General features: G+C 31.0%; 1 protein-coding gene and 3 long non-coding RNA genes across 5 annotated transcripts in view; 1 reads left to right on the top strand and 3 right to left on the bottom strand.

The window, feature by feature from the left end:
* The window catches only part of LOC107365815 (uncharacterized), a 58077-nt gene that overhangs the window by 21464 nt on the left and 11471 nt on the right, over nucleotides 1-25142 (top strand). Inside the window, exon 3 of the mRNA XM_015933384.3 lies at nucleotides 19108-19343. Within this exon, the coding sequence (XP_015788870.2) occupies nucleotides 19108-19343 (236 nt within the window). The remainder of the gene's footprint in view (nucleotides 1-19107; nucleotides 19344-25142) is intronic.
* LOC149093135 (uncharacterized) lies at nucleotides 11714-12707 on the bottom strand. The gene is made up of 2 exons (XR_016199687.1): nucleotides 12042-12707; nucleotides 11714-11959 (listed from the first exon to the last, which is right to left on the bottom strand). It is a non-coding gene; the product is annotated as an uncharacterized LOC149093135 (long non-coding RNA).
* LOC149093134 (uncharacterized) lies at nucleotides 14903-16558 on the bottom strand. The gene is made up of 3 exons (XR_016199688.1): nucleotides 16421-16558; nucleotides 16226-16338; nucleotides 14903-15011 (listed from the first exon to the last, which is right to left on the bottom strand). It is a non-coding gene; the product is annotated as an uncharacterized LOC149093134 (long non-coding RNA).
* On the bottom strand, nucleotides 17452-22781 carry LOC107365821 (uncharacterized). 2 transcript variants are annotated; one of them, XR_016199686.1, is made up of 5 exons: nucleotides 21606-22781; nucleotides 20822-21547; nucleotides 20370-20598; nucleotides 18382-19655; nucleotides 17452-17778 (listed from the first exon to the last, which is right to left on the bottom strand). It is a non-coding gene; the product is annotated as an uncharacterized LOC107365821 (long non-coding RNA). The 2 variants fall into 2 exon arrangements; XR_001569492.3 differs by lacking the exon at nucleotides 17452-17778 and having other exon boundaries at nucleotides 17830-19655; nucleotides 21606-22755.

Genomic DNA, 25142 nt, shown 5'->3' with positions numbered 1-25142 from the left:
TTTTAACTCGATTTTTTGGAATGCTTCGATGATTCGGTAGCAACGAAAAGTGCAAAGTTTTTTAGTTTCATCGAGTTATTTGAAAGTCACTCTCAATCGAAATTGTTTTTGCATTTTTCGTTTTTGTACATTTCGCTTCTTGAGATCGTTAAGAGTGGACGGAATTTTAAAATCTTTTATTTTTGAAGTACGAATGAGTTGATTGAGAACTTTGAAGATCTCGATTTGATCGTCAATTCCATTGATTTTGCGAAAATCGTATTTTTTTCATTTCTTTTTGTACATCTTTTGGTGCGTCTTTAGTTGCTTGTTTTACCCTTTATCGATAACAATGTCATTGTTGATATTGTCAGTCAATTCTGTCAAAATATTTCACTTTTTTCTTTCACTTCTCTTGTGATTTTCATCCTCTTCTTTTGTGTGCATTTATCCCTTTCCTTCCTGAAGATGAGTATGAAGACTTGCAAAGTGATTGTAGTTTTGTTCATTTCCCATTTCCGTTGTGATTCGTGTTCAGTAAAATAACGCATTTTGTGTGATTCTTATGCTTAATTTATCTTTAGACTTTGAACAAATCTAAATGATCATTCATTGTCGATGGATGCAGAAAAGGAGAGGAACAGAGAGCAAGAAGAAGAAGAAGATAATTTAAATGTTTATACAAGGCAAAAAGTAAACAATGAATGCGGCTAAAGAGACAAACCAGATAACTCGAAGAAGAAGATGAGAAAAGACAGTTTAATCAACTTGGATGATAAAATGAGAAATCTCGTCTTCTTTCATAGCATGAAAGACAAATGTAATTTCAATCAAACATTTTGTTGTTTTAACTTTTCCTTACAATTTACAAATTGAATTACAGTGTAATAACATTGAAATACAATGCAAATCAATTCATTGTAAGTTTCACCTTCAAAAAGATTTCACCAAATTCAAGACAAAATTCCCAATGCAAGTTCCTAACTCTCCTAACATCGAAACACTGTTTATATTTTCAGAATTTCAAAAATCCCAAAAAAATAAAAATTCAAATGCCAATCGCTTTACTAACCCAAAGTAAACTCAAATCTGTCGAGCAAGATTCGCTGTCCGGTGCTGTTGAAGGGTTTGGAAGATCAGAATCGATATCAAGTTATCATGTTTCTTAATCGAAATATCTGGATAAGAATTTAAGAAAAATGAATTGAAATCGAAGGCGATCTTAAGATGAATTTTTCTTAAGTAACCATCAGTTTCATATCTTTGGACATCCGAACTTTGACGATGAGTTTGATGTTCCTTTAATTTTATCGGAATTTTCTGAATATTCGTCTAAATCATTCTAAGATTGGAATCTGGCAAATGGTGAAATTTTGAAACAATGTCATTCCATGATGAGTGTCGATACATTTTGAGATAAACATTTGATAATCATTTAGACACTATTGGCTTCACCGCACAGCAACACATTTTACCCAATGGTTCATCGCATTTTGCGTTCATTCAAAGCTTAATGAATTTTGGCTTCATTAAAGTTTATGGTCCGTAAATGTTTTTTTTTGTTCATTTGCATCAAGTGAAAAAAGCAGAAAGTGTTGAGAAGAAGAAAAAAAGAGCTCGGGAAGAAGATGAAGATGAAAGAGAAGGAGAGAAAAAAAGAGTGAAAAAAATACCATAAATGCATCATCAGATTCTTGATGATGTTGATGATGATGCCAAGCTGCAATGTTGATCAAACGAGGTAACAAAAGGAGTAACCCAAGGGAAATTGAATCTCCCCTGGGTTAAGCTCGAGTCCAAACTAAAGGATCCTAACCCTAAATATTAATAAAGAGCATCCTATTCATCCTCATCCTTTTTTTCATTATTCAAACTCTTTTTACTCCTCACTTTGCAACATCCTTCAACTCTTTGTTTCCTGTGACTTTTTCACCCTCATCATCATCAACAACATCAACTACACAACAGATAAAAAAAACTAATAATATTCATCACAATTGGAGTAACTTTTTTTTCCTTCCCTCTTCTCCTCATTCCCAACATGCAAAGAATTTTCTCTTTACCCTGGAATTTTTTGGAATCTAAATGTTGCACCTAAACAGGGCACAAATTGTTTACCTTTTATGATTGAAAATTTTTGCGCCTCTTTGTAATGTAACTACAAAAAAATATCTCATGTTTTTTACGCTGCTTTATTCAGATAACACAATACAATCTCACTTGACTTTCCAATTACTGTTAACCTTTTCACATTTACATAACTTCAACTCATCTTTAATATGGTTCAATGAAAGTCACATAATCATCTAATGATCCGATTTACCCTTTCAATTGCATGACGATTCAACTTATCATTGACAAACATTTCCATTACACTTCATTAAACTATTAATATTTAACCATTTGTTGTGAACCTTTTTTTTTCTTAGAAACTCGATTTTTTTGTTTGCTCTTCTTTGCCCACATTTGAAAATGATCACAATTTAATGGAGTGAAAATGTTAACCTTGTTAATCAATTATCATTAGAAAGTTAATTAGGCTAAAATGTGTTCACTGAATTTGATTAACATTCACTTTGATTACCATTTGGACTTTCATTGTTCATTGAAAAACATATTGATTATCGACTTTTGATGAACCAGTTTCCGCCTCACTTTGGTAACACTATCAGAATTGATGTGCAAATTGAATACCAAAAATTGAATACTCATGGTTATTCAGTTGAATTTAATGTTGACGCGATGAAATGTGATAATTATTTTGCAACAACTGTAAACTTGTTGGCTTCGTTGATGAGGACGATGAGAGTTGAAACAAAAAGAGCTTCATCATTGAACCATTGAAGACATGATAAAATCAATTCATGATAACACAGAATTGCAAAAAATGGAGAAATTGACTTCGAAAATTCACCCAAAAAAACAATGAAAAACAAAACCCAAATCTTACAAAGAACCAGAAAATCTTAATTCCAATGTTGAACCTTTTCTTGTAAACTCTGATCTTTATTTTAATCTTAATTCTGTTGATTCTCTTCTCGATTCTGATATCGAATGGAAAGTTTAATTCTATAGTTAATTCTGAAGTTAATTCTGAAGTTTGATTCTGAAGCTTAATTCTGTTCTTTGATTGTATTTGGTTAATTTTGTTCACCAAGCTAATCAATTGTAAAGTTAATCAACATTGGCTTGCAACTGAAATGGATTACAATTTATTTAGTTTCCAATTCAATTCCCTGTAAGACAATTTGCTTAATTTTGTCTATAAATCAACAAAATTAAATTGTCCTCTAATATCAACCAATTTGGTTAATCACGAAACTGTAAGCATCAGCAAACACCTAAACTAAAAAAACCTGATTAACCTTTTTTTTGTTTCAAACCTTTTTTTACTCATTTCACTTTCCAATTGTAAAGCTGAAAATTAAGGCAATTTAACTTAAAGTCTAGTAAAGTTGCGAGTGAAAAAAGTTGCCACAAAAAAGGAATCAACTAATGAGATGAAAAAATGAATTAAATTCAGTTGAATAACGCACAGTTAAACAGTAATAAAGGTTGAATTACAATTGAATGGTAAAGTTGAACAATCAATATTTGAAAGGGAAAAAAAGTGAACAAAAAATGAATTTCTTTTTCACTCAATTTGCAAGTTCAATTATTGAAGTTTCAAGCATTTTAATATTGAAATATTTTCTGTTGAAATTATTGAAATTAATTTCTCACTTTTAATGATTAACTTAACACTAATAATGTCATGAATTTTAGCATCTTTTCAACATTAATTTGATTTGACTTTTCTGGTTCATTTGGTGTAAAAAAATTATGGAAAACTTTATCTGGAAATATTTAAATTCAGTAATCGTAGCAAATTTGAAACCCTTTTCCCACTCTTAGCCAATTACCTTGATTCATCCATTTGACATTTGATTCAAGCTGAAACCCATTAATATCAATGTTACTGAGCCAAATGAGGAAAAGAAATGGAAACCCAAAAACGATGAAACATTTTGTGAATTTTAAACTAAACTTAATCATTGAAACATAATTTGTTAATAACAGTTGAACTTATTAAAGCTGACAGTTTAATGTTTAAGATCATTTGTTAATCCTTAATTGTAGCAGTTTAATGTTAGCCTAAAACACATTGTTACAAATGTTTTTTAATTTCAATCTTTTCTCCAACAGAAAACTCCATTTTCTAATTCAATTCTGGTTATGTTAATTTTTAACCAAAGTGCAAGAAAAAAGGTAACATGATGATAATCTGAGTCTTCAACATTATCAATAAATTTAAATTTGCTTCTGGATTCTTTTGCTTCTTCTTCTCCTTTTTTCAACAAACAAACCTTTTTTTATTCACCCAAAATTACTCCCTGTAACTGCTGATTGCAAGATTATGATTATGCAAAGAAGAGCCAGAATCTGGTGAATTTATCTTCTCATTTTGTTACTTTAAAATTGACAAGATAAAGAAGGGTTATGAGTTACAGTTCTGTTTCTCCCTGGTTCAGAGAAATGATCATTTCTTAATTTCTCAATTTGCAACAGCAGTCTTAAGACATTTACAATCGATGGCAACATTATCATTAACCTTCGAGCTTTTCCTTTTCAACTTTTCTTCTCTTCTCCTCTTCCATGGTCATCATGTGAAACTATACATTTCTGAATTATTCAGAAGCTACATTTCATCCTATAAGAGATTCTGATTGTCTGAAAGTCCGAAAGATGATTACAAGTCGCAATATTTTGTTTTCTAATGAATCAACTTGTTCTCATGAAATGGTTAAAAATCAAAGGTTGAAACAAATCAGAGACAGAATCGTGACAAGTAGTTGGTTAATTGGATTTAAATTGTCCACAAGTCAAGTCCAGAATTGTTGCTCTAAGCAATCAACAAGTTTCTCTTTTAGAAGAAAAAAAAGTTCTTTTCCAATGAACTTTTTTTTCTTCTTCTCTTACCTTTTGACAGCTTTTGTGTGGCCACACTTTTCACAGTGAATCTCATCATTTCCATGATAATGATGATGGTTGTCGATGGAAATGCCGACAAGTATAACTTTGTAATATTTACTCTTGAAGTTGATCATCATCATTACATTATAATGACTTTAAAAGTATGAAAGCCATTGAAAGGAAACAAAATGGTGTCATCAGAATGATCAACTTCATGATGAAGATAATGATAACTACTTGTTTCCAGCTTCTGAACCTCAACCTCAATGTCAAATGTTAATTAACTTTCAGTTTATCCAAATTATCAGGAGAATTCAATTTTCCAATTTTAAATGTTTTTTTTTCATTGAAACGGTTAAATCTTTTTGGATTTACCTTTTCCATTTATTTTTGGTTCAATTTCAATTTTGCCCTTTTTTTCAATTTAAAATCAAAATGCTGGATTAATGATTGAATCAAAGTTTCACTTTAACCCATTAAATACACTAAATTGACAGTTAAATCTTGATCGTTTAACATTTGCATTGAATAACAAATGAAACTCATTTTTTATCATTTGTCCATTTATAACCTTTAAATGATCAGGGAATCTTGTTCAATCTCCTTCATCCTCTTCACCAATGACTGTTTAATCAACCCTGTCAAATGGAGTAAAATTATTGCTCGCCATCTTTAATAACAACCTTTTTGGGCTCATCATGTTGGCTCAACGGAAACATCAATAATGCTCATAATGAAGGTCAACAGACTATTTGAATCCCTTGAGTAACTCCAAGATACAGATTGATGCACATTGAACACCTTTACCAGTGATAACATTTTCACATCATTGTTTGATCCTCCCGTGATAGCGACTGGCCAAAAGTCCAAAAGTGATAAATAACGATTTAATTGTGCTTCTGTTCACATTTGGATTTTTGCCTTTAAAGGTTAATTCATTTTTAGCTTTACTGTCATTTATGCATTAAAATAATAGGAAAAGTTGAGAAACAAAAATGTTTAATATTTAATTGTCATTAAGGTTGCTTCATTTAAGTTTGTTTAAACTGTTAGCATTTCAGGTTAACCCTTTTCACCTGAGAATTGGTGGTTTGAGAAAAGGCTTCAGATTTGGTGGAAAAAGGAAAATGAACATTTTTTTGTTTTGTTTTCTTTCCATTTTCATTGTTATCTTTTTATATTTAAATGAAAATGCATGTAAAAAGGTGAATTATATAGATCAGTGGAATGAATAATTTGAATGAATTTTGTAAATTATTGTTATCATTATCATGGTAAAGAGAATGGTGAAAAGAAGTTGAATTTTACTCAATTTTTTGGTTTGAATATTTTCTTTTTTTGGTTACAAAAAGCAACTTTGAACAGATACATTTCAAGTGATGTTGGGAATGATGATGAGAGAAGAAGAAAGTACATGATGGAAACAGGGTGATGGAAATGATGAGAAGAAGAAGATGAAACTTCAATCTTCCTCCCATCTTTTCACTTTCACTTGTTTTTCCCTTCGTTACTCTTTCGTTTCATCATCATTTTCATCTCTTTTTTTGCTTCCTGTTTCCAGCTTCCTTTACTTGATTATCCTTCATGGAAAACTCTTGACTTGCGCTCTCATGAGTATCGCATGACAGTGAACACTCATTCCAACTCTGATTCGAACAATTTTAATCATTGATTGGATGAAATAGTACGACATGCTTTTTAGCTTGGAGACATCCTCTTCTCACTCAGTGACTCTCTCTTCACTCTTATAGAGACTCATGTTGACTGAATCTCATCAACAGAATGATGATGCCAATGATGATAAGAATGATGATCATCAAGAGGCAGTCACTTTTGTCTTTTATAGGATCAAATACAAAGAAAATTTTGTGTCATTTTGTGGGCGTTTCATTCATCAGAGCATCATCATTATCACTCTGAATCAGAAACAGAGTAAGAACAGAATCCATGATTATCAAGACAGAAGCAAGCAAAAATAAAATCACTAAATTTTAAAGTCAAAATTTCTCAATCAAGTTCAAAAAGAAATTCATTTTTTCCTCAAAATTTCGTTGAAAATTTTTTCTGTTCAAAAGCTGACCAAATGGTGGCAAAACAGAATCCATAACATCAATGACAGAAAAAGCAAATCAAAAAATTCCCGAGTCAAAATTTCTGCATCAAATTGGAAAAGAAATTCAATTTTTCCAAAATTTTTAAAAAAAAATTTGCTTTTCCGAAGTTGACCAAATGGTATTTCCATCCCTCCGAATCAGAACAGAACTCATGATTAACATGAAATACTAGCAAAAAGAAAATCACGAAATTGTTGAGTCAAAATTTGTGCATAAAATTGGCAAAGAAATTGAATTTTTGGTAAAATGTTTTCAAAATGTTTTGTTCTGATGGAAAGTTGACCAAATGGTGACCAAAGTCAATCTTTATCATTCATTTGATTTATCATTTACATTGAGATAATAACGATAATCATCTCATAACCTGTCAAACAGTTAACAGTTGAAGTTGAAAAAGGTTCAAGTTTGTCTTTGACCATTTGTTTTCCAGTCTCTTTACTCTGGTCAAAATGGTATTGTCCAGTTGAAGTGGTCATTAAATTTAGCCTCTGTTTACCCTCTTTAACCATTCAAAGTGAAACCTTTTTGTTTACTCTCACATCAAATGAAATAAAAAAAAGGTAAAATGATAATAATAATAAAAAGTAATGATAATGATAAGTCACAAGTATTTAGATAATAATAAGATGGTCAAAGATGTTAACTCAAGAGATGAACAAGACAATTCCAAAGTTATGGTCACGATTGTTGATTGTTTAAATGTTTGACCATCTTCAATGTTGACTCGTTTACCTTTATACAAAACTATCTTTTACCAATTGTTTGTCTCTTTTTGTGGTCATTTCTCTCCTTCTTCTTCTTATGGTCACAATTAAGTGACTTTTTGATCAGAAGGTCAACGCCATAATTGTTGACTTAATGTTACTTTTTTCACTTTCATCTTTACTCTCCTCCTCTTTGAATCAAAATGCAACAATAATATTTATTTTCATTCCTTACTAATCATCATTATGAGATTCTTTCAATGGAATGAGAAGAAGAGAGAAAAAAACGTTTCATTATTTTCAATATTCTTCTTCTTCTTGGTCACTTATCTTTATCATCTTTCACTCCCAATTTCATCTCTTTTATGTGAAAATATCATCATCACTCTCATCGCCCGGTGACTGTCATCATTATCTGTCTATCGTCAACGTAATCATTGAAATCATTTTTACATTTAAATGGTCAACTTGAATTGATGTGAAAATAATGAATTCACTTCTGATAATAATGATAATGATCTCAAGTAAATTATTAAAAATATTTTCTTCTAAAACATGAAATTCTCTTATTGAATCAAGAACAAAATTCAATTAAGTTCAGCAAAAAATGTCATTTCTTTCATTTTCATCATTTCTTGCGAAAACAAAAATTCATTTGAAACAAAAATCTTCAAACACAAATCAAGATCAAAAGACATCATTAGTTTTAATCAAGTAAAAGGTGATCGAAATTGAGTTCCGTTCAATGAAGTGTTTCAGACTCGAATCTCCAAACATGCGATTTTCTGTTTAAAATTTTCAAAGATTTTATTCATTCGAATCTGAATTTATCATTTTCAGTTCAACTTCAATCTGACATTGATTGTCTTCAAGTCGTTTCATTATCCAATGATTTTTATCGTTTCATTTCAAGTCTATTGATCTCTATAACTTGAAGTCTCTACAGTTTTCAAGGTTTAAAAGCCGAAGCTGGACAATGAAACCTTTGATTTGCACTTAAATTTTTAGTTTCAAATGTTTTCCGTTTCAATATCTTTAATTAACATAATCAAGTTGATTAATTTGGCATCATTAAACTGATCACCATAGCAAGTTTGACTGGTAGAATAGATTACATAATTATAAATTTACATGAAAAAGGTTGACTTGATTATCACAGTAAATTAATTTCAAATGCATATGTAATTACATTGATCACCCTTTCAATGAATGTTGAACAACTAAAAAAGGTTGACTCGCAAAAAAGTTAACAACAATTGATAATAATAATTTTATAGCATAAATAATAACCATTAATCTGTCAAAATAATCACTTTTGTTTAATAAATGTTTTATATTGAAATGGATGAGAACGAGAAAAAAAGGTAAATTTTGAGTTCCAATAAACAATTGACTTTCCATTGCAATTTACAGGCAAAGGAAGTTGAATGATGAGAGGAAAGGTAGTGATGAAGATGAGCATTTTTTGTCTCACGATGCGTCTCAAGGTGCTGATGATGGTGAACGACGATGCAGATGCAGGATAAGAAGAGAAGAAGAAGAGAGTAAATTACAAACTTTGCCTGACAATTGTTTTACAGGTAAAATTAACAACATCGTGATTAGATATTAAAGATTCCAAGGTAATCCACAATTAATTCCAAAGGCAATAAAAGAGTGTAATTTAAATTTTAAAGTCACTTCTCTCATCTTCTTTCCTCATCAAACATTTGCTCATCATTGCTCATCTGAAGACGGTAAAGACGCAAATTTTGAGCTTCTCTCACCTCAACACACGAACAGTAAGAAACATAATTACAACTAACGTGTTCAACATCTTTCAGTGTTCATCCATTATCAAAGTGACTTGAGGCGGAGAAGTTGAAGAGAAGAAAAAAAAATTTCTTCTTCTTCTCTTTTCCATCTTCTTCTTGGACGACAAATTCATTTTCATGGACACACTTTTATATGATATTGTAATGAATGTGCAAAGATGACAAAAGATGATGAAAGATGATGAAAGGTTTTCCAAGTAAATTATAAGCCCAAGGCTATCAGAATTTTTACCTTTTATTCTTGGTTTACCTTTTCTTTTCATCTTTTTGCTCATCTTTTATCTTCTTCTTGAAACATTTCTCTTCTTTTTCATTCAATATCTTGAGCGATGAACAGAAAAATGTTAAAGACATTTTTGTTCAACTTTCCATTGACTTTCCATTATCTCAATTGCTTTTTCAATTGTAACTTCTTATCATCATCTTCCTCTTTCTCTCATTCCAATTATCTTTTCACTCTTATCGGGTGTCACTAAAACCTTGTCGTTGATATTATATGTTGAACAAGAAAAGCCGTCTTTACGTTACAACCTACTCACGATTTTCAGATAATATCATCATTCCTTTAATAATCATCATAATCATCATCGTCATTTCGTTTTCTCAGCTTTTCTCTTTTTCAATCATTTTCTCTCTTCTTTTTTTGGTGCAAAAAAGGCCAAAACAAATAGACTTGATTTATTGGGAAACAGAAAACTTTTTCAACTGGAAAGCCCATTTTTGTCGATTAGCACTCAGTTCACTTCAGGACAACATTGACTCATGAATCAGGATACTTGCTATTAGATATAAAACGATCAGAAAACCAGAAATTTGTGAGAAAAAAGTGAATGGAAACTAAAAGTTGAAATCAATTGCCGATCTCATCTTGTAATTCAGTTTTCTCAGTTTTCTTGTAATCGCAAGAAAAACAGTTGAATTCAATAAAAAACCAGATTTTTGGTTTTGTAGTTTTCGAAATTCACTCGACTTTCAACCAAAAATCTCAATTTTTCGCAATTTTCAAAGTTACTCGAAACTCTTAGTTCGAGTTTTTATCAACTGAAAATTGCTAAAATTATTGTTTTGTGAATGAGATTAGCAGGTAAATGCACTTGTAACCCAAAGTGATCATGAATTTGGTCGAAACTCGAAATCAATTTTGACTTGAGTTGAGCTTAAAAAGTGTCATTTTACTCTTGAGCGTTTGAATGTTGAAAAAATTGTTTGACTTTTCTAGCAACTGAAAAATTGCAATCAATTGCAGCGAAACATCACTCCAAGTCTTTTATCGTTAGCAGAGTCAATATAAAGCACACTTTAAACTGAAGCGATGTCAAAAGCAATTGTTGGTTAAAATTTAACTTAATTACATGTTAATAAAGATACAAATTAAAATTGAAAGATGAAAATGGTGATGGAAATGAAGATAAAGATGGCGAAGAGAAGGAGAAAAGGCGAGATTCTGTTTACCAATGAAACGTTTTCACAATGAAAGCCTTTTCTTACTTCCTTCAAATTCATTGGCGTTTAACTGAACAAGTCAACTTGTGCAAGTTGAAGACACACACAAAAAAGATGATTGTTTACTCTACGATTAAGATACTCAAATAAATGGTTTGCATTGATTTGCTAACGAAACAGGTAAATGGCACCTGAAGAGAAGAGGATAAAGCCAGAGTAAAGATAAGGCAAGAGAGAGAGAGAGAAAAAGGTAAAGTTAAAAGTTAAGGTAAGAAGAGATTTTTCAAGTGACTTTTATTCAGTCTAAATGTTGCATTTGACAAGGTTAGTATTTGAAAAGGTAAAAATGTCCATCAACAAAAGGTATTATAATACCCTTGGACCTGTTAATTTGATATCACAAGACATGCTGAGATTATTATTATTGAACATTGAATGCTCTCACGCTCGGCCAGTTTACCTGAACAAGAAGATGAAGAAGAAGAAGAAGAAGAAGAAAGTATAAAATATTAATATTTATATTATTTTGTCTATTTACTTTGATATTGTGTGTTTACCTTTCAATGGCTTTGACCACAAAAATGTTCACAAAAGGTAAGAATTGAAATTGTTCAACAGAAAACAAAAAGTTCTGGACAAGGTTATACAATAATGAAGGTAATGATTGAAAATTCAAGGTTTAAAGTGGTTCAACCAGTGTTCATGATGAGATCAGGTAATTGATTAACATTTATTCAGATTAAACATTTTTGTCAACAATTGTAATTAATCAAATGTCAAGGTTGCAGTTAATTTAACCAGAAAAGAAAAGTTAATTTGGTCAAGGATTCCATGTTCATTATGATCATGCAATTGAAAACGGAACTTGATTTCACTTGAGGCAAGTTTGGGTTAACTTTTCCATTTCTTCCCATGTTTACAATTGTAATTCATCTTTTCCCAAAAGTCCAACCTGATCAAACAACAATTCAAGATAAAGTTCATTATTGTTATTAATTTGCTCACAATTTAGAAGAGAAAATATTTGAGTTTACTTTTTTGATGATGATGATGATGATGAAAAATGACTTCAAGACTGAAATTATAAGACGATTAGATGATGATGAAGAAGCGTCAATAATTCATGTCTTGCTGTTTTAAAATTTTCACCATTTTTCCATTTCTTTTTATTTTCTCTCTTTCACTTTTGCTCTTCTTGATTGACCACATTGGTCATCTGATGTTCATTGAACAAATGTAACAAAAGCTTTGAAAGATGTTGATGACTTGAAGGTTGGAGTACTTGATGAGACGCTATTTTTGCTGGTCAAATATGATTGATAAATTACATTTTCAAGATGAACAGGAAAAAGGGAAAGAAAAGGAAATGTTTTTAACTTTAATTTTAGGGTTCACAGGTTTAGGTGAGAGGATGATAAAGAGGAGGAGGAGGATGATAATCATGATGGTCAGTGTGATGAAATTGATAGAAACGTCTTAAGTGATTTCGTCTAATTTCCACTTTTATCTTGTTTCCATTCACAGTCCAGTAAGCATTAAAAGAAGACCAGAAATCATCTTTAAGCTCATCATTTTGTTTCTTCATCATCTTCATGTTCATCATGTTCAGCCTTCTTGCTGGTCAACATTGAGTCTGTTAACGAGCAGCAAAATAAATAACACCAATGAAAGGTTATAACATGGTGAGATGAGCAACAAGATGATGAAAAGTGAGATTCATTTTCCTCTCATTTTTCACTTCTTTTCCTAATCATCGACATTTTTTTCATTCAACTTTTGTTCAAATGTTATCCAATGATATTGAACAAACTTGAAGTAAACATCCATCAAAATGAATGAAAAATTTTCACCATTTACCAGATTCTCATCTCAAAGGTGAAAAATGTTCAACAATTAAGTTTTACAATTTAAACCTCAATTTACCAAGAAAAAGATTAACACACAAAAAAAATGTTATACAATTGGATACAAATAAAGGGAAAAGCAATTTTACAATTTCTAGGTTTTCCATTAACAGTTAACCAGTTTTTTGATTTTTTAGGTTCACTAATTGTTGAATCAAAGTACAGTCAGTGATTTACGGTTAATCAAGGACAAGCTAAATAACAATTTAAATTGTTTTAACAAACAGTGAAACCCAAGAAAAACAAAAAAGCAAAAAGTAAAAGGGAAAAGATGAAAACGCAAAAGCCATCAAAAGTACCAAAGGTTAAACAGAAATGCCAATGATGATCAAGTGAAGCATTTTTATTGAGTTTTGTGGTGACGCATCTTGTTGCTGGTAATTAACGCAAAGTCTCAACAAGATGATTGATGATTTACTTTTGTTCATCATCTCAGTGCAAATGTAATTCCTCATCACGTCTCCATCATCTTTCCCTTATAAGAATGGGAAGAGAAGAAGGCAAAAAAAAATAGTTTTCTTCATCTACATCTTTATCTTTGGTTGCTTTGCAGAGTGATTACAGTTGATGATAAAGATGAGGATGAAAAGTCATGTCACAACATGTTAGTTTACATGATAATGTTGTTAATGGTGAAACTGATTTGCTAAATCACTCAACTTTTAACCATTTTAATGGTTAAATGAAAATATTAATTCATCCATAAGAATTACTTTTCCCTAAAATCCTAGTAAATCCTTTTTTAACCCTTTCCACTGAAGGTGTTACTGGTCATCTGTGATCTGTTGTCAAGAAAATAGTTTTGCTTCTGTTCATCATCATCATCATGGTGTTCAGCTTCTTACTCATTAAAAACTTTTCTCTTTGGGCGTTTTTTTGTTCTTCATTTTACATTTTCTTCTTCAGGTAGAAGCTGAATTTACCTTTCATTTCCATGTAATCACGATTCAACTGAAAGGCAACTTGTTATGATTTGTTTAATCGTGAAACTATTTTAATGTTGATTGTTCAACTGAACATTTGCTGATCAAATTAACCGATAATTTTTGTTTCTTCATTTCCAATCGAATCTGCAAATTAATATAAAGTGATAATTAAAGCAATTTGAATCAGTGAATGAAGAAAGAAAAACAAAAGAAGAAAAATTTAAATATTTTGTTTCGATTTTCAATCAATTTTTCATTGAAATTTGTGAATCAAATGTTTTAAGGTGAAACTCACAGTTGAACATGATGTTGATGATTGGTAGCCCGTGACCAAAAGCGCCCTTAGGCTGTTGTAACGGTGGATGATAATTATTTTTATTTGTAAGTTGTTTAAATGAAAGCAAACATTTAATTAACTAGTTTGAGTTAATCGATTAACTATTAGCAAGTTAATCAACCATTGAAATGAAACCATTTTTTATCATCATTATAAGGTAAAGAGTCATGAAGGGAAGGAAAGCTCATCTAGCAAAAAAAAAGTCATTCATCTTGTGAAAAGTCATTTGAAAGTTGAAAAGTCTCAACCTTTCGACTGCATCAGTGACTAGCAAAAGTCCAGAGTCAAAGTGGACACAAAAAGTGGACATTTAAGTGGAGTCTTTAAGACGAGATGAGACAAAAAGCATTTTGTATTGTCTAGAGAAAGATGAGTGGCGAAGACAATAAAGTAAAAAGTAAAAGGAAAAAAAGTGAATGATGATCAACAACGAAAATTGACCGGAAAAGAAAGTGGGAGGATCGAGTGGGGTTGGTGAAATTGATGAGCATGAAGGGTGAAACTCAGGTAGAAAGTGAAAGAGAAAGAAAAAAAAGAATTGACTAAAAAAAGTAACATCGTCAGAACAATGGTTATAAACTGTAAGAGGCGGAGTAACATGGGTTTTAAGGGTATATTATTTACTGGATCATCGTATGAAGCATTGGTTAAAGGTGGACAATAGCCAGTGGTCATGCGGTAGACAGTAAGATAGATAGAGTAAAAGGTCTAATAGGAGAGAGTCAAAGATGAACACGATAGAGTTCATTGAATAACAATAGACTGGACATGAACCCCTCACTGGTCGACATTGTTGCTCACAGCGGGATTCACCTTTCGCTTCTTTAACCTTTTAACCTGTGACATTAAAAAGTTAAGTTAAAAAAAAGAGAAAAGACAAGACAAGATGATGATGATGATGATGAAGGTAAAGGTAAAGGAAGATAGACTGGTCTAGAGTCTTGAGTGAGACGGATCATGTTTGGTTGTTGTTGCTCTTGTTGTTATTTGTTGTTTATGATGATAATCATTATTATTAAGATGGTGATGCTGATGGCCTTTACTAGTCACACTGACCCTTAAGGTAAAGGACTTTCTCCATTCTTGGATTAGACTCTTCACCAAAAGCCATAATTACTGTTCAAACTCTTAGTTACGGACCTTCAATTTAAGGTAAGGTTTTTGCGGCCTTTCAGTTTTGTCTTCATCTTCTCTTCTCGTGATGGGAAATCATTCCATTTTTTAAGGCTTTTTGCTTCTCGACTAGAAACTTGACTTGGGACCTTATTGTCCCGAACCTTAAGAAATGAGTTTCGTAAAAATCGTTTCCATTATTGACCTTTCCTCTTCAAACCTAACATATAATTTAGGTCCAGGGATTTAATACTCATAAAGTCACGTTATAACCCGTTCAAGGAGAGTTGAACATTTAACTTTTGTTTTGTCAAATCAACATTTTCAAGTCTTTTGACATTAAAATGAATCACTTTTTTTGTGAAGCGATTCAAGTGGGTAAAATTGGTACAATTTAATAGCAGATTTACCTTCAAACCAAACCTAACAATTACATCGACATTGATTAATCGATTTGTATCACAAATTTGTTATCTAATAACGCAAATGGATTAACCAATTGGTTGACCAAAACATGTTAATTTGGTTCGATTGAAAACAATAATGAAAGTTGAAACAAAAGAGGTGAAAGTTTGAAATGAAAAGTTGAACTGAAATTAATGAGCAACAACAAAAATTGTTATTAGATGATGATCAAGACGAAACTGTGTCAAGCCCAAAATGTATTAATCGGTCCATTATTTGGTCTTAACTCAACTTGCTTACGGCTAAATAAGGGTCGGAAATTTTCGTGTTCAGGGAGTCACCATGATTGGAAGGAGTGAGATGAGAGAGAGTGAATATTGAACAGCAAAAAGGGAGATCAAGGAGAGGCTCAGTCGCTTTACCTTATCTCTATCAATCTTGGTCACTCACAGGAGTGCCTTTAGTCTATACTCAGTCATATTCATTTTCATCATCATCTTCATCATCATCATTATCATCATCTCTTAACTTACTTGTCAGTTTAATAATTGCATTCCTCATCCATTTGACACTCGTCCTTACCTTTTTCAAGCAGAGTTACCAAACGAAACCAAATTAACTTCTCGTCATCATTTTTTGATCAACACTAAGAGAAGAGAAGAGAAGAGAAGAAAAAAAAGTCAAAATAATTTCTTCTTCTGACTACATTTTTCCATATTTGACGTTACCTGTTGATAATAGCAAACCATCCTTCACTGACAATCAACAAATTGTTGACGTTTGTGATTCCAATTTTGTTTGTTAAAATATTCACAACGAAGCACTTTTCAAGATTACAAAATGTTCATTGATTGACAGCTTCACTGTTGTCCACTTTTTTACCTTCACTTGATCAAGTTCAACTTTTGTTTTTATATTAACATCAATCTTGTTCCCTTCAAGTGTTCAATTAAAATGTCCATTTGATGGTCAAGGTTGACTTTTAAAAATTCAATTCCTTTGGTGACAAAATTTCTCATTAAATATTCAATACCCGGTTATTGGTTAACCTTATTCATAACCTGTTAATGTTACTGTCCATTCACGATCAATCGTGATCATTGGAATTAAATTAGCTTGGTAACAATTATAATTACCAATGATAATGATGAATGCCGTGAGAATAATTAACTTAAAGATTGTATACATTTTAGGTCAATTATGATTGTTAATTCAATGATTGTGGGAAAGTTGTTTTTTTGTTCAATTTGGAAACAATATTGGTTAAATTGTAGACAATTAAGCAAACAGTTCAACAGTCAACACACACACATTGTAAATAAAATCAATTTCAAGTTGAAGTAAATTTTCAAATCAATGTTTTCCAATTTGATTGTCAATTTGTTTGCCTTCAACTTTGATTTTAAAAAACAATCATTTTTTTCAAAACATTGCTTTCTGTTTACCTTTTGTTAACTGGATTAAATCAACTTAATCAACTAGATCAATGGTGACATTGGTTACCTTGCGGCTATTGATTGACAATTTAGCGATTTAACAATGTTTTGCTAAATCAACAAGCTTGTTAACCATCAATTGGAACAACAATTTAAAATCAAAATGGTAAATTAGTTGAGTAAATAAGTTGATTCCTCTTTTCCTGTAATCATACTTTTCCTTGCGGTTAAATGATGTTGATGAAGATGAAGATGACGATGAAAATGAAGGAAAACATGGGATGAGAAATGTGGTAAAAGATGAAGATTACAATCAGAATAAGTGACAATCAATTGATATGTTAATCTGCTTTTTACAGCCTTTTACAAACATTTAAAGGAAAGACAATTTATCTTGTATTATTTATTGTATTCAACACAATATGCTTCATATTGCCTCCTACTTATCATCATCATTACCATCATCACAATGTAATACCCTTTCATTCCCAATCCTATTTGTCATCATTTGAATCATTTTGGTCCATAAAAGCCATTATTTTTAAATAACAATTTGGTAACAATTCAGTTAAAACATCTAATGACCTTTGCATATGCTGTTCAACTGATTATATTTAATTGAATGCGGAGGATGAACAGATAACAGCAACCTAAAGTGTAAAGAGTAAAGATGACATTAAAGATGATATTAAAGATGAAAATACGTTCAAAGTGATTGTCTTCCTTTAATGATCAATTAAAGTAAATTACCTTCAATTTCATATAATTCAACGTAATTGTATTACATTGACTTTACAATAGTAATTTACTAATCAATGTTGCTACTCAATCATAGCCAGCAAAAATATCGTCAGCTTGAAAATGTGAACTAAAATTACTAATCAAGAGAAAGAAGATGAAAAAAAAGGAAGAAAAATGTTTCAAGAGAATATTTTTTTTGTGGTTTTCTAATTGACTGTCTACTATTACAATGTTACTTGTCAATTGTAACCCAAATTATTGTGGCCCATTCAGGGCCCACTTCATCCTCATCGGTGGGTGTTAAATGTAATCCTTAGCATTTCATCCACATCATCATCTTTTATGTATTTTGTTCATTCAATTGGCATCTTCTTCCTTCTCAAACTATTCAATTTAATCAATCTTCCGTGAAACTTTATTTAGCTTCACAAATTACAATTCAACTTTTTTCTTCTTCTTTTTCAACCTTTCTCTCTCTGTTATTATTGCCTTGTTATTATCATGTTAGTTACCATTGAAAGTAAAGGTTTTGGCCTTTCTCTTGTTCCTCTTTTTGTCTTGCGTTCATCCTTGACATTTACACATTCACCTTGTTGACCTGGGTCATTAGTTAATAGATGAGTGTGTCCATTGCATAAGTAAATTGCTGTTCATTCAAAGTCCATCAAATATCAACTTAAAGACAGTAGCTTTTTTATGTGGATTATCACTTTACACTGTAAACCTTTGCAAACATGTAATTGCATTTGCTGGTTACACTAATCCTAAATTGATTCTCAGTTTTTTTTTTCAAACTTTGAACTTTTCTTTTCGTTTTTTTTCATCTTCTTTCCTACTTCTTCTCTTGCTCGGCATTTCATCCTCTTCTCACTGTTCAATCCAATTATCCAGGGAAAATAAAGTGTAATAATAATAAAATGATCTTTGTTGATCAAATTTCAAAGACTGCTAACCGATAAGTTTTAAAGTGGCAAAATAGACTAGGAAACAATTACAATTAACAATAACCTTTGTAACCTTAACCTGACCTCAATACTGCCAATTTCAATTTGTTTATCAACACTGGTTTCACTGTTGGGGTAACACACATATTGATCAATTTGTTAATCAACTTGCTTCCATTTCAATTGAGTCTTGCTTCTTTATATTAACAGGTCCAATGTAATTTATTTTTTCTCCAACTAATTTGACTTTTGCTTTTTCCTTCTTCTTCTTCTTCCTTAATGTTTCTCAAATAGCTTTGGATAAACTTGGCTCAGTAAATGTTGGAGATGATGTTACAAGTGAAGATATTGCCATCAACACAGCATTTGATGTTACCTCGTTGGTCTTGTTTGGTACAACTGCGTTACCGGTTCGATTGAAGATACTTTTAGATAAGATGTTCAGCAGTTTATCACCTAAAGATGTTATCAGAATACTCTCGGCTTTTGGTTGGTCTTATGAGGATTATAGTCGAGCTTATAAGCTAGAGGTAAGTTCATTATAAACATGAAAATGTTTCATGTTTATTTTAACCCCAAGCAAAGTAGAGAAGATGAAAAAAAGCTCACAAATTATGGATAAACAATCAACTTTTTGAAAGGATAAAGATGATGATGATTATCATGACGATCCTGGTTATGTTACTAATGAAAACACTTCACCATGTGACTGGGTTTCAATCCATTTGTGGGTTCAATTGTGAGACCATTTCATGCTCATCATGGGGACTTTAATGGACTTGAGCCAAGCTTTTGCCATGAATCTCATTTACAGTTAATCTTATCCAATGTTGATATTATGTCTGTGAAAACAAGAAAAAAAATTACTGTTAGACTTTATTTGTTTTTCAACAAAATTCATTTTAATTGATAGGCAACATTCAAGCTTAAACTGCTGACAACTCAAATTATTTTCAATCAACAGTTTATTTTGAGTCTATCCACTGACTTTTTGTACATAATCATCATCTTCATCGCAAGCTTAATCATCTTTAAAAATCTGTACGAAAAAAAAGGCAAAAGATTCCAGATTCTCATGATTATCACCAGAATTTGTATATTCAGAGTTTTCCTTAATTAATAGCAGATAACATTAATTAGCTTGGTTCTAGGGTGGAAGTAATCATTTCCTAGTAATCAATTGTTCCTTAATGTTGTCATGGATAAATTTAGATTAACTGTTACAATTCAACCTCACCTAATCTCGTGTTGTCTTTGGTACATACTTTTCACTATTGATATTAATGACTTGCATATGTATTGTTTGACATTGTAAGTCCATTTGATTGTAACAACAATTACAATTTATTGATAATGAGAATCATCAATTTGAATAGTTGTTATGAAAGGTGAAACTGAATCAACTTCAATTTAAGCTCACAAGCTCATTTTTCCTGTTACCAAAGTGTTGCTTTATACCAAAGCTAAAGGATTAAATCTCATGACAAGATGTTAATAAGTTAACTAATCTGTTAATCACATCAGAATCTCATTTAATCACTGATACAGTTAATTACCTAGTCGTTAACTAAATGGCTGTTTGTGATTAAATTTATAATAAATGCACATTATCACTGTAATTTATTAACCCGTTTGCACTTGTTTAGGTTGCTTTCCTTTTTGCCAGCTTTTGCTTCTCTCCTTTTAATCAATCAATGTTGAAACAATACTTGATAATTGAGACTAATTGTGGACCAAAGAGTTAATGTATTTGTTTGAGTGGTAAAAGGGAGAAAACAAGAAAATCTGAAAGAAAAAGAAGAAAGAAAAAAGAAATTCAATGGTTAGAATGAATTTGATAACAGAGGAAATGATGGTTGCGTTGAATAAATTGATGGACATTTCGGTTATTTTGATGAAACCAATCAGCATCATCTTAAAGACACTCAATTGGGTGGTCCAAGTCACAGTGTGTTGTTTATACACATTAAAAGCATCAAGTTGAACAAAAAAATATACAGTTGCTTACATAATATTATGCAGACCAATTCATGTGCCCAATACTTTTTGTTTGTAGATTGAGGCTAGAAAAAGCAAGAAGAAACAAGAATATGAAAAAGTAAAACAAATGTTGAGAAAAAAATGTAAAGATGAGAAAAAGAAGAAGAAGAGAAATAAGAAAAGGTCAAACTTCCCTTGGTGATAAAGATCAACTTAGCTATCTGAGGCCATGTACATACTCAAGTCATAAACCGACAGTGAACCTCGGGTGGTACAGAGTGTAAGGCTAGTTAAATGCCAATGTGAATATAATAATGTATAAAAATGTTGCTAACTCTGATTCCATACGGAATAAGTCAAGGCTCAATAAGCTAATCCCTTATTCCAACTGAGACTTTACATTTGGTTTACCTCCCCATCACCATCATCATCAATAGCATCGCCATCAGCTTCAATATCAGAATCATTTTCATCCTTTTAAACTGCTCCTGTAATTCATTGTCATCTCCACTTCACATTGAGTTGTTGTAGTTCACTTTTGGTTTCTTTGCTTTTCTCATTTAAACAATCCGTATCCGAATCACCAATTTATTGGATCCTAATTGGTTAAGAATTACCATTAACCATTTCAACTGTTTCATTTTCAATCCTCGGCTTCTTGTTGCTCCTTCCGAATACAAGTTACCTGCACATTACATTTTTATGTTCACTCTTCTTGGGTCATCAAAGTTTCTCTTTATTTTTTGCCAAATTCCTGTGAGAAAATAATAAAACACCAATTTTATTGCATAATGATGGCGACATTTACTTACCTTGCTTTTTATTTTTAAAAAAAGAAGCATTTTCCAATCCAAAAGGCCATTGCTACCTTTTTAATTCGTTGTACAACAGCAAGATGAAAATACTTTTACAGACATTCTGCAAAAATAATAGCTGATTGCAATTGAAATTGTCTCTGTCTTTTAACCTGCCTCTCAATGCAAAGTGCTCCTCTTTTAGCTGCTTGTTTGTTAACTTGTTAGCATATTGCGTGTTCAACATTTAACTTTTTTTTGTTGCTTACCTGCAATAATAAACTATGTCTACAAAATGAAACCGGTAATACACACTAATACAATCTCTGACCCTTAAATGACCCTCTTGCTTCTCTCAAACCAATCATTATTGATTTTTGTTTTATTCATTCATCATCAAGGTTCTCTACTTCTTGGATTACTTTGCCATTTTATCCGCTTTTAATAGTATCACAACAATATCTTAAAGATGAGGAGAAAAAATTGTTTTAAAGTTTTCTCTCTCATCTTCCTCATCTCTCTCTCTCTCTAAACTTTATTTCAACTTCTCTTCATCATCATTTTATCCTCTTCTTTTTTACTGCTTTCACTTTTGGCATTCAATAGCATCAATTATTTGTAGATTTATAACAGAGATTGATGGCCTTTTCACTTTCATTCATTTGACAAATGATAAAGATTGGTCAAGAGAAACATTTTTTTCCAAGATAAAACACATCATCATCATCATCTTCTTATAATCATTGTTGAGATTAACTTTCTTTTTATCACTTTAAATTGATAAAAAATTAACCCTAATCATCAGAGAACACAAGTAGCAACAGCAAAAAAAAGAGAAATGATCTATTGTTAATTCTTAGAGTTCATTTTTAACTTATCATTAACAGGAGCTATGAAAAAAATCACCTCCACAAGAAACAATTTAGCAGCTACAGAAAATTTAATTCCAGATTCCTTGTAAAGCCAATGTCCAATGAAACTTCACCCAATTCCTCAGAATATGGTTAAACAATTGAATCTATCCAGAAGAATGAAGTTCAAAAGTAGATTCTTTATACAGCCAAAACACATTAAAAGTAACAAAAGGAGACGACCAAAAGATAACACAAAGATGAAACAACACAAAAATACAATACAAAAATCAATTGACCAGTATCAACCCGAACACAATTACAAACAAGATTATGATTGACAACGTGAAATTAATTTAAAAAGTTACAATATTAAACTGAATTAGAAAAAATTAGCCAAAGTTGAACAGACGAGATGAATTGACAAAAAGCGTCTGTAAAAATCATGTGACATGCAAAAAGGAGGGAAATAAGACAACAGCAACGAGTTGAAATAGCGCCATATTCAAGTTGACCCTTAAAATGCTAAAAAATAATTAAAAATAAAATGTAAACCATTAAATTAATCATCACTTTAAAGCAACAATTTATATCAAAAGGTGATTAAGTAAATTTACAAACTGTACAAGCAATAAAAAAAAGGTGAAGGTAAATTATGTAAAAAATTTAGACCTAAAGTTAACCCACACAAAAACAGACGTTAAATATATGACAAAACAATTGATTAATCAACATGTTTCTCCACCATTAATGGACAATTAAGCATAACCAGTGATTAAATAGATTAATTCTGCTTTTTACAAGACTCTTAACAGGGTCAAGAATAAATGTTTATGAATGTTTATCAATGAAAAATACCAGTAAAGGTAGAGAGGAAAGGTAAACACAAGCCAAAGCTGATGAACGCGAAACATCAACATTAAAGAAGAAGAAGAAAAATGATGTTTAATTTATTTTCTGTTGCTTGTAAATTGTTAATTGCAAGGTAAAACCGTCAGTATTAACTGAACAACATGTTGATCAGTTGAAAAGATATCATTTTTATTGTAAATATTAATATAAAGCAACACACAGACTCATATCATTAGCATCATTATTGTGAACCTTTTTGTTCAACCTTCAAGGCATAATCCAACCCATAACCCACCCGGTAATTTAGTCCCTTTGATTCATTGAACAATTCCTATGAACTGAATTCATGAACAATTTAATGATAATCATAAATGAAAATAATTGTCCAACCATTTACCTGTAATCTCAGAGTATCCATGGGTTTGGCTTCAACCTCTTCCAATAACCCAATAAGACTAGGAGAAGAAATTTTTCATTAAACATTTTCTCATATTAAGGTTCGGCTAAATGTGATGATCAACTTGATGATCAACTTGATTATCATCATTATCATCATCATTAACCAGTCTAGAAACATGATTCTGTGATTGTTCAATGAAAATCTCTTCAAGTCAACCTTTTCAATTGACAATTTCAATTTCCATTGACAAATCAATTCAATTTTTTCCTCAATTTATTCAATTTATCTCAGGATTCTTAACTATCCTTAACCATTATCATCTCAATCAGTGATTAAAACACCAATTATCAAGATAAATATCATAATTGTGCTAAAATGTGGTCTTTTCAATGAAAACATTTCCATTCAGTTTATGCTTTAAATGTTTCAGATTGCTAATTACCTTTTCTTGATTCACTATTTACCATTCATCTAATTTAAATATTAAATCCTTGATTGTTAATGTCATTGTTGGATTGAATCTTGATTTTAGCGTTTCTTTCGTTTTCCAATGAACTGTTTTCTTAATCAGTCTGATGATAGTGATTAAAAGACAGTCAATCAATGAATAGTTGAATGTTTTCCTATCAAAAACTGATTCTTTACCATTCAATATATCAACCTCAATTTCATTTATAATCCGATATCAAGTGACACCCAAAATGCTATTGATATTATTATTATCCTGAACGGAACCGAAAAGTAAAGGTAAAACGAAAAGCGAATCAGATGGAAACAGGTTTAGCCCATTATTGATTATGATTTGAGCCTCACAGTTAACAATAATGATAAATGTTATTTATTAGTTGATCAATCCTTCCCTTCTGACTGCACCTTCATTAAAGAATCTTAATGGAAACATTTTCCATCCATTTGTTGATCAATTTAAATCATTTTGATCCCTTCATTTTCACCTGATTATTACTACTTACAGTAGACAACATTTCAAGGTTTCAATTTTTACCCTCAAAATTGAATTGAACACACAACAGAAAACAAAAAAAAACAGAAAAAAATTGGTTCAAAGACTGTTTTCAATATATTTATATATCAATTTCACCAGCAAATTCAACTTGTAATTACAAATGAACGCAAAAGGTTCACCTCTCAACATTGATTCAACTATTGGCTTTACTGATCAAGTTTATCATTGGCCTAAATAGTGAGTTGACCAGATTATCACCCATTTCTTGATTGTTGGGAGTTGACTGATTAATTATCAACAATTGATTGATAAATGTATTGTAAATGAGTGCCAAATGGAAGGTGAAATTGAAGAGTTTTATCAATTTAAATGAACATTTAATTGGTTCAACTGATGATGAACAAAGGAGCAACATGAAGATAATTAGATATTTGTTGATAAAGCTTCAGGTAACTTGGAAAGGTATAATTTAAATTAATCGGAAAGAT

This window comes from Tetranychus urticae, chromosome 3, assembly GCF_039701765.1.
Source record: "Tetranychus urticae isolate SD_2017Ah chromosome 3, NJAU_TeUrti_SD_1.0, whole genome shotgun sequence".
In the NCBI taxonomy this organism is placed as follows: domain Eukaryota; kingdom Metazoa; phylum Arthropoda; class Arachnida; order Trombidiformes; family Tetranychidae; genus Tetranychus; species Tetranychus urticae.
Note: the sequence above shows the minus strand (reverse complement) of the source record. Positions and strands in the feature narration are given on the sequence as shown.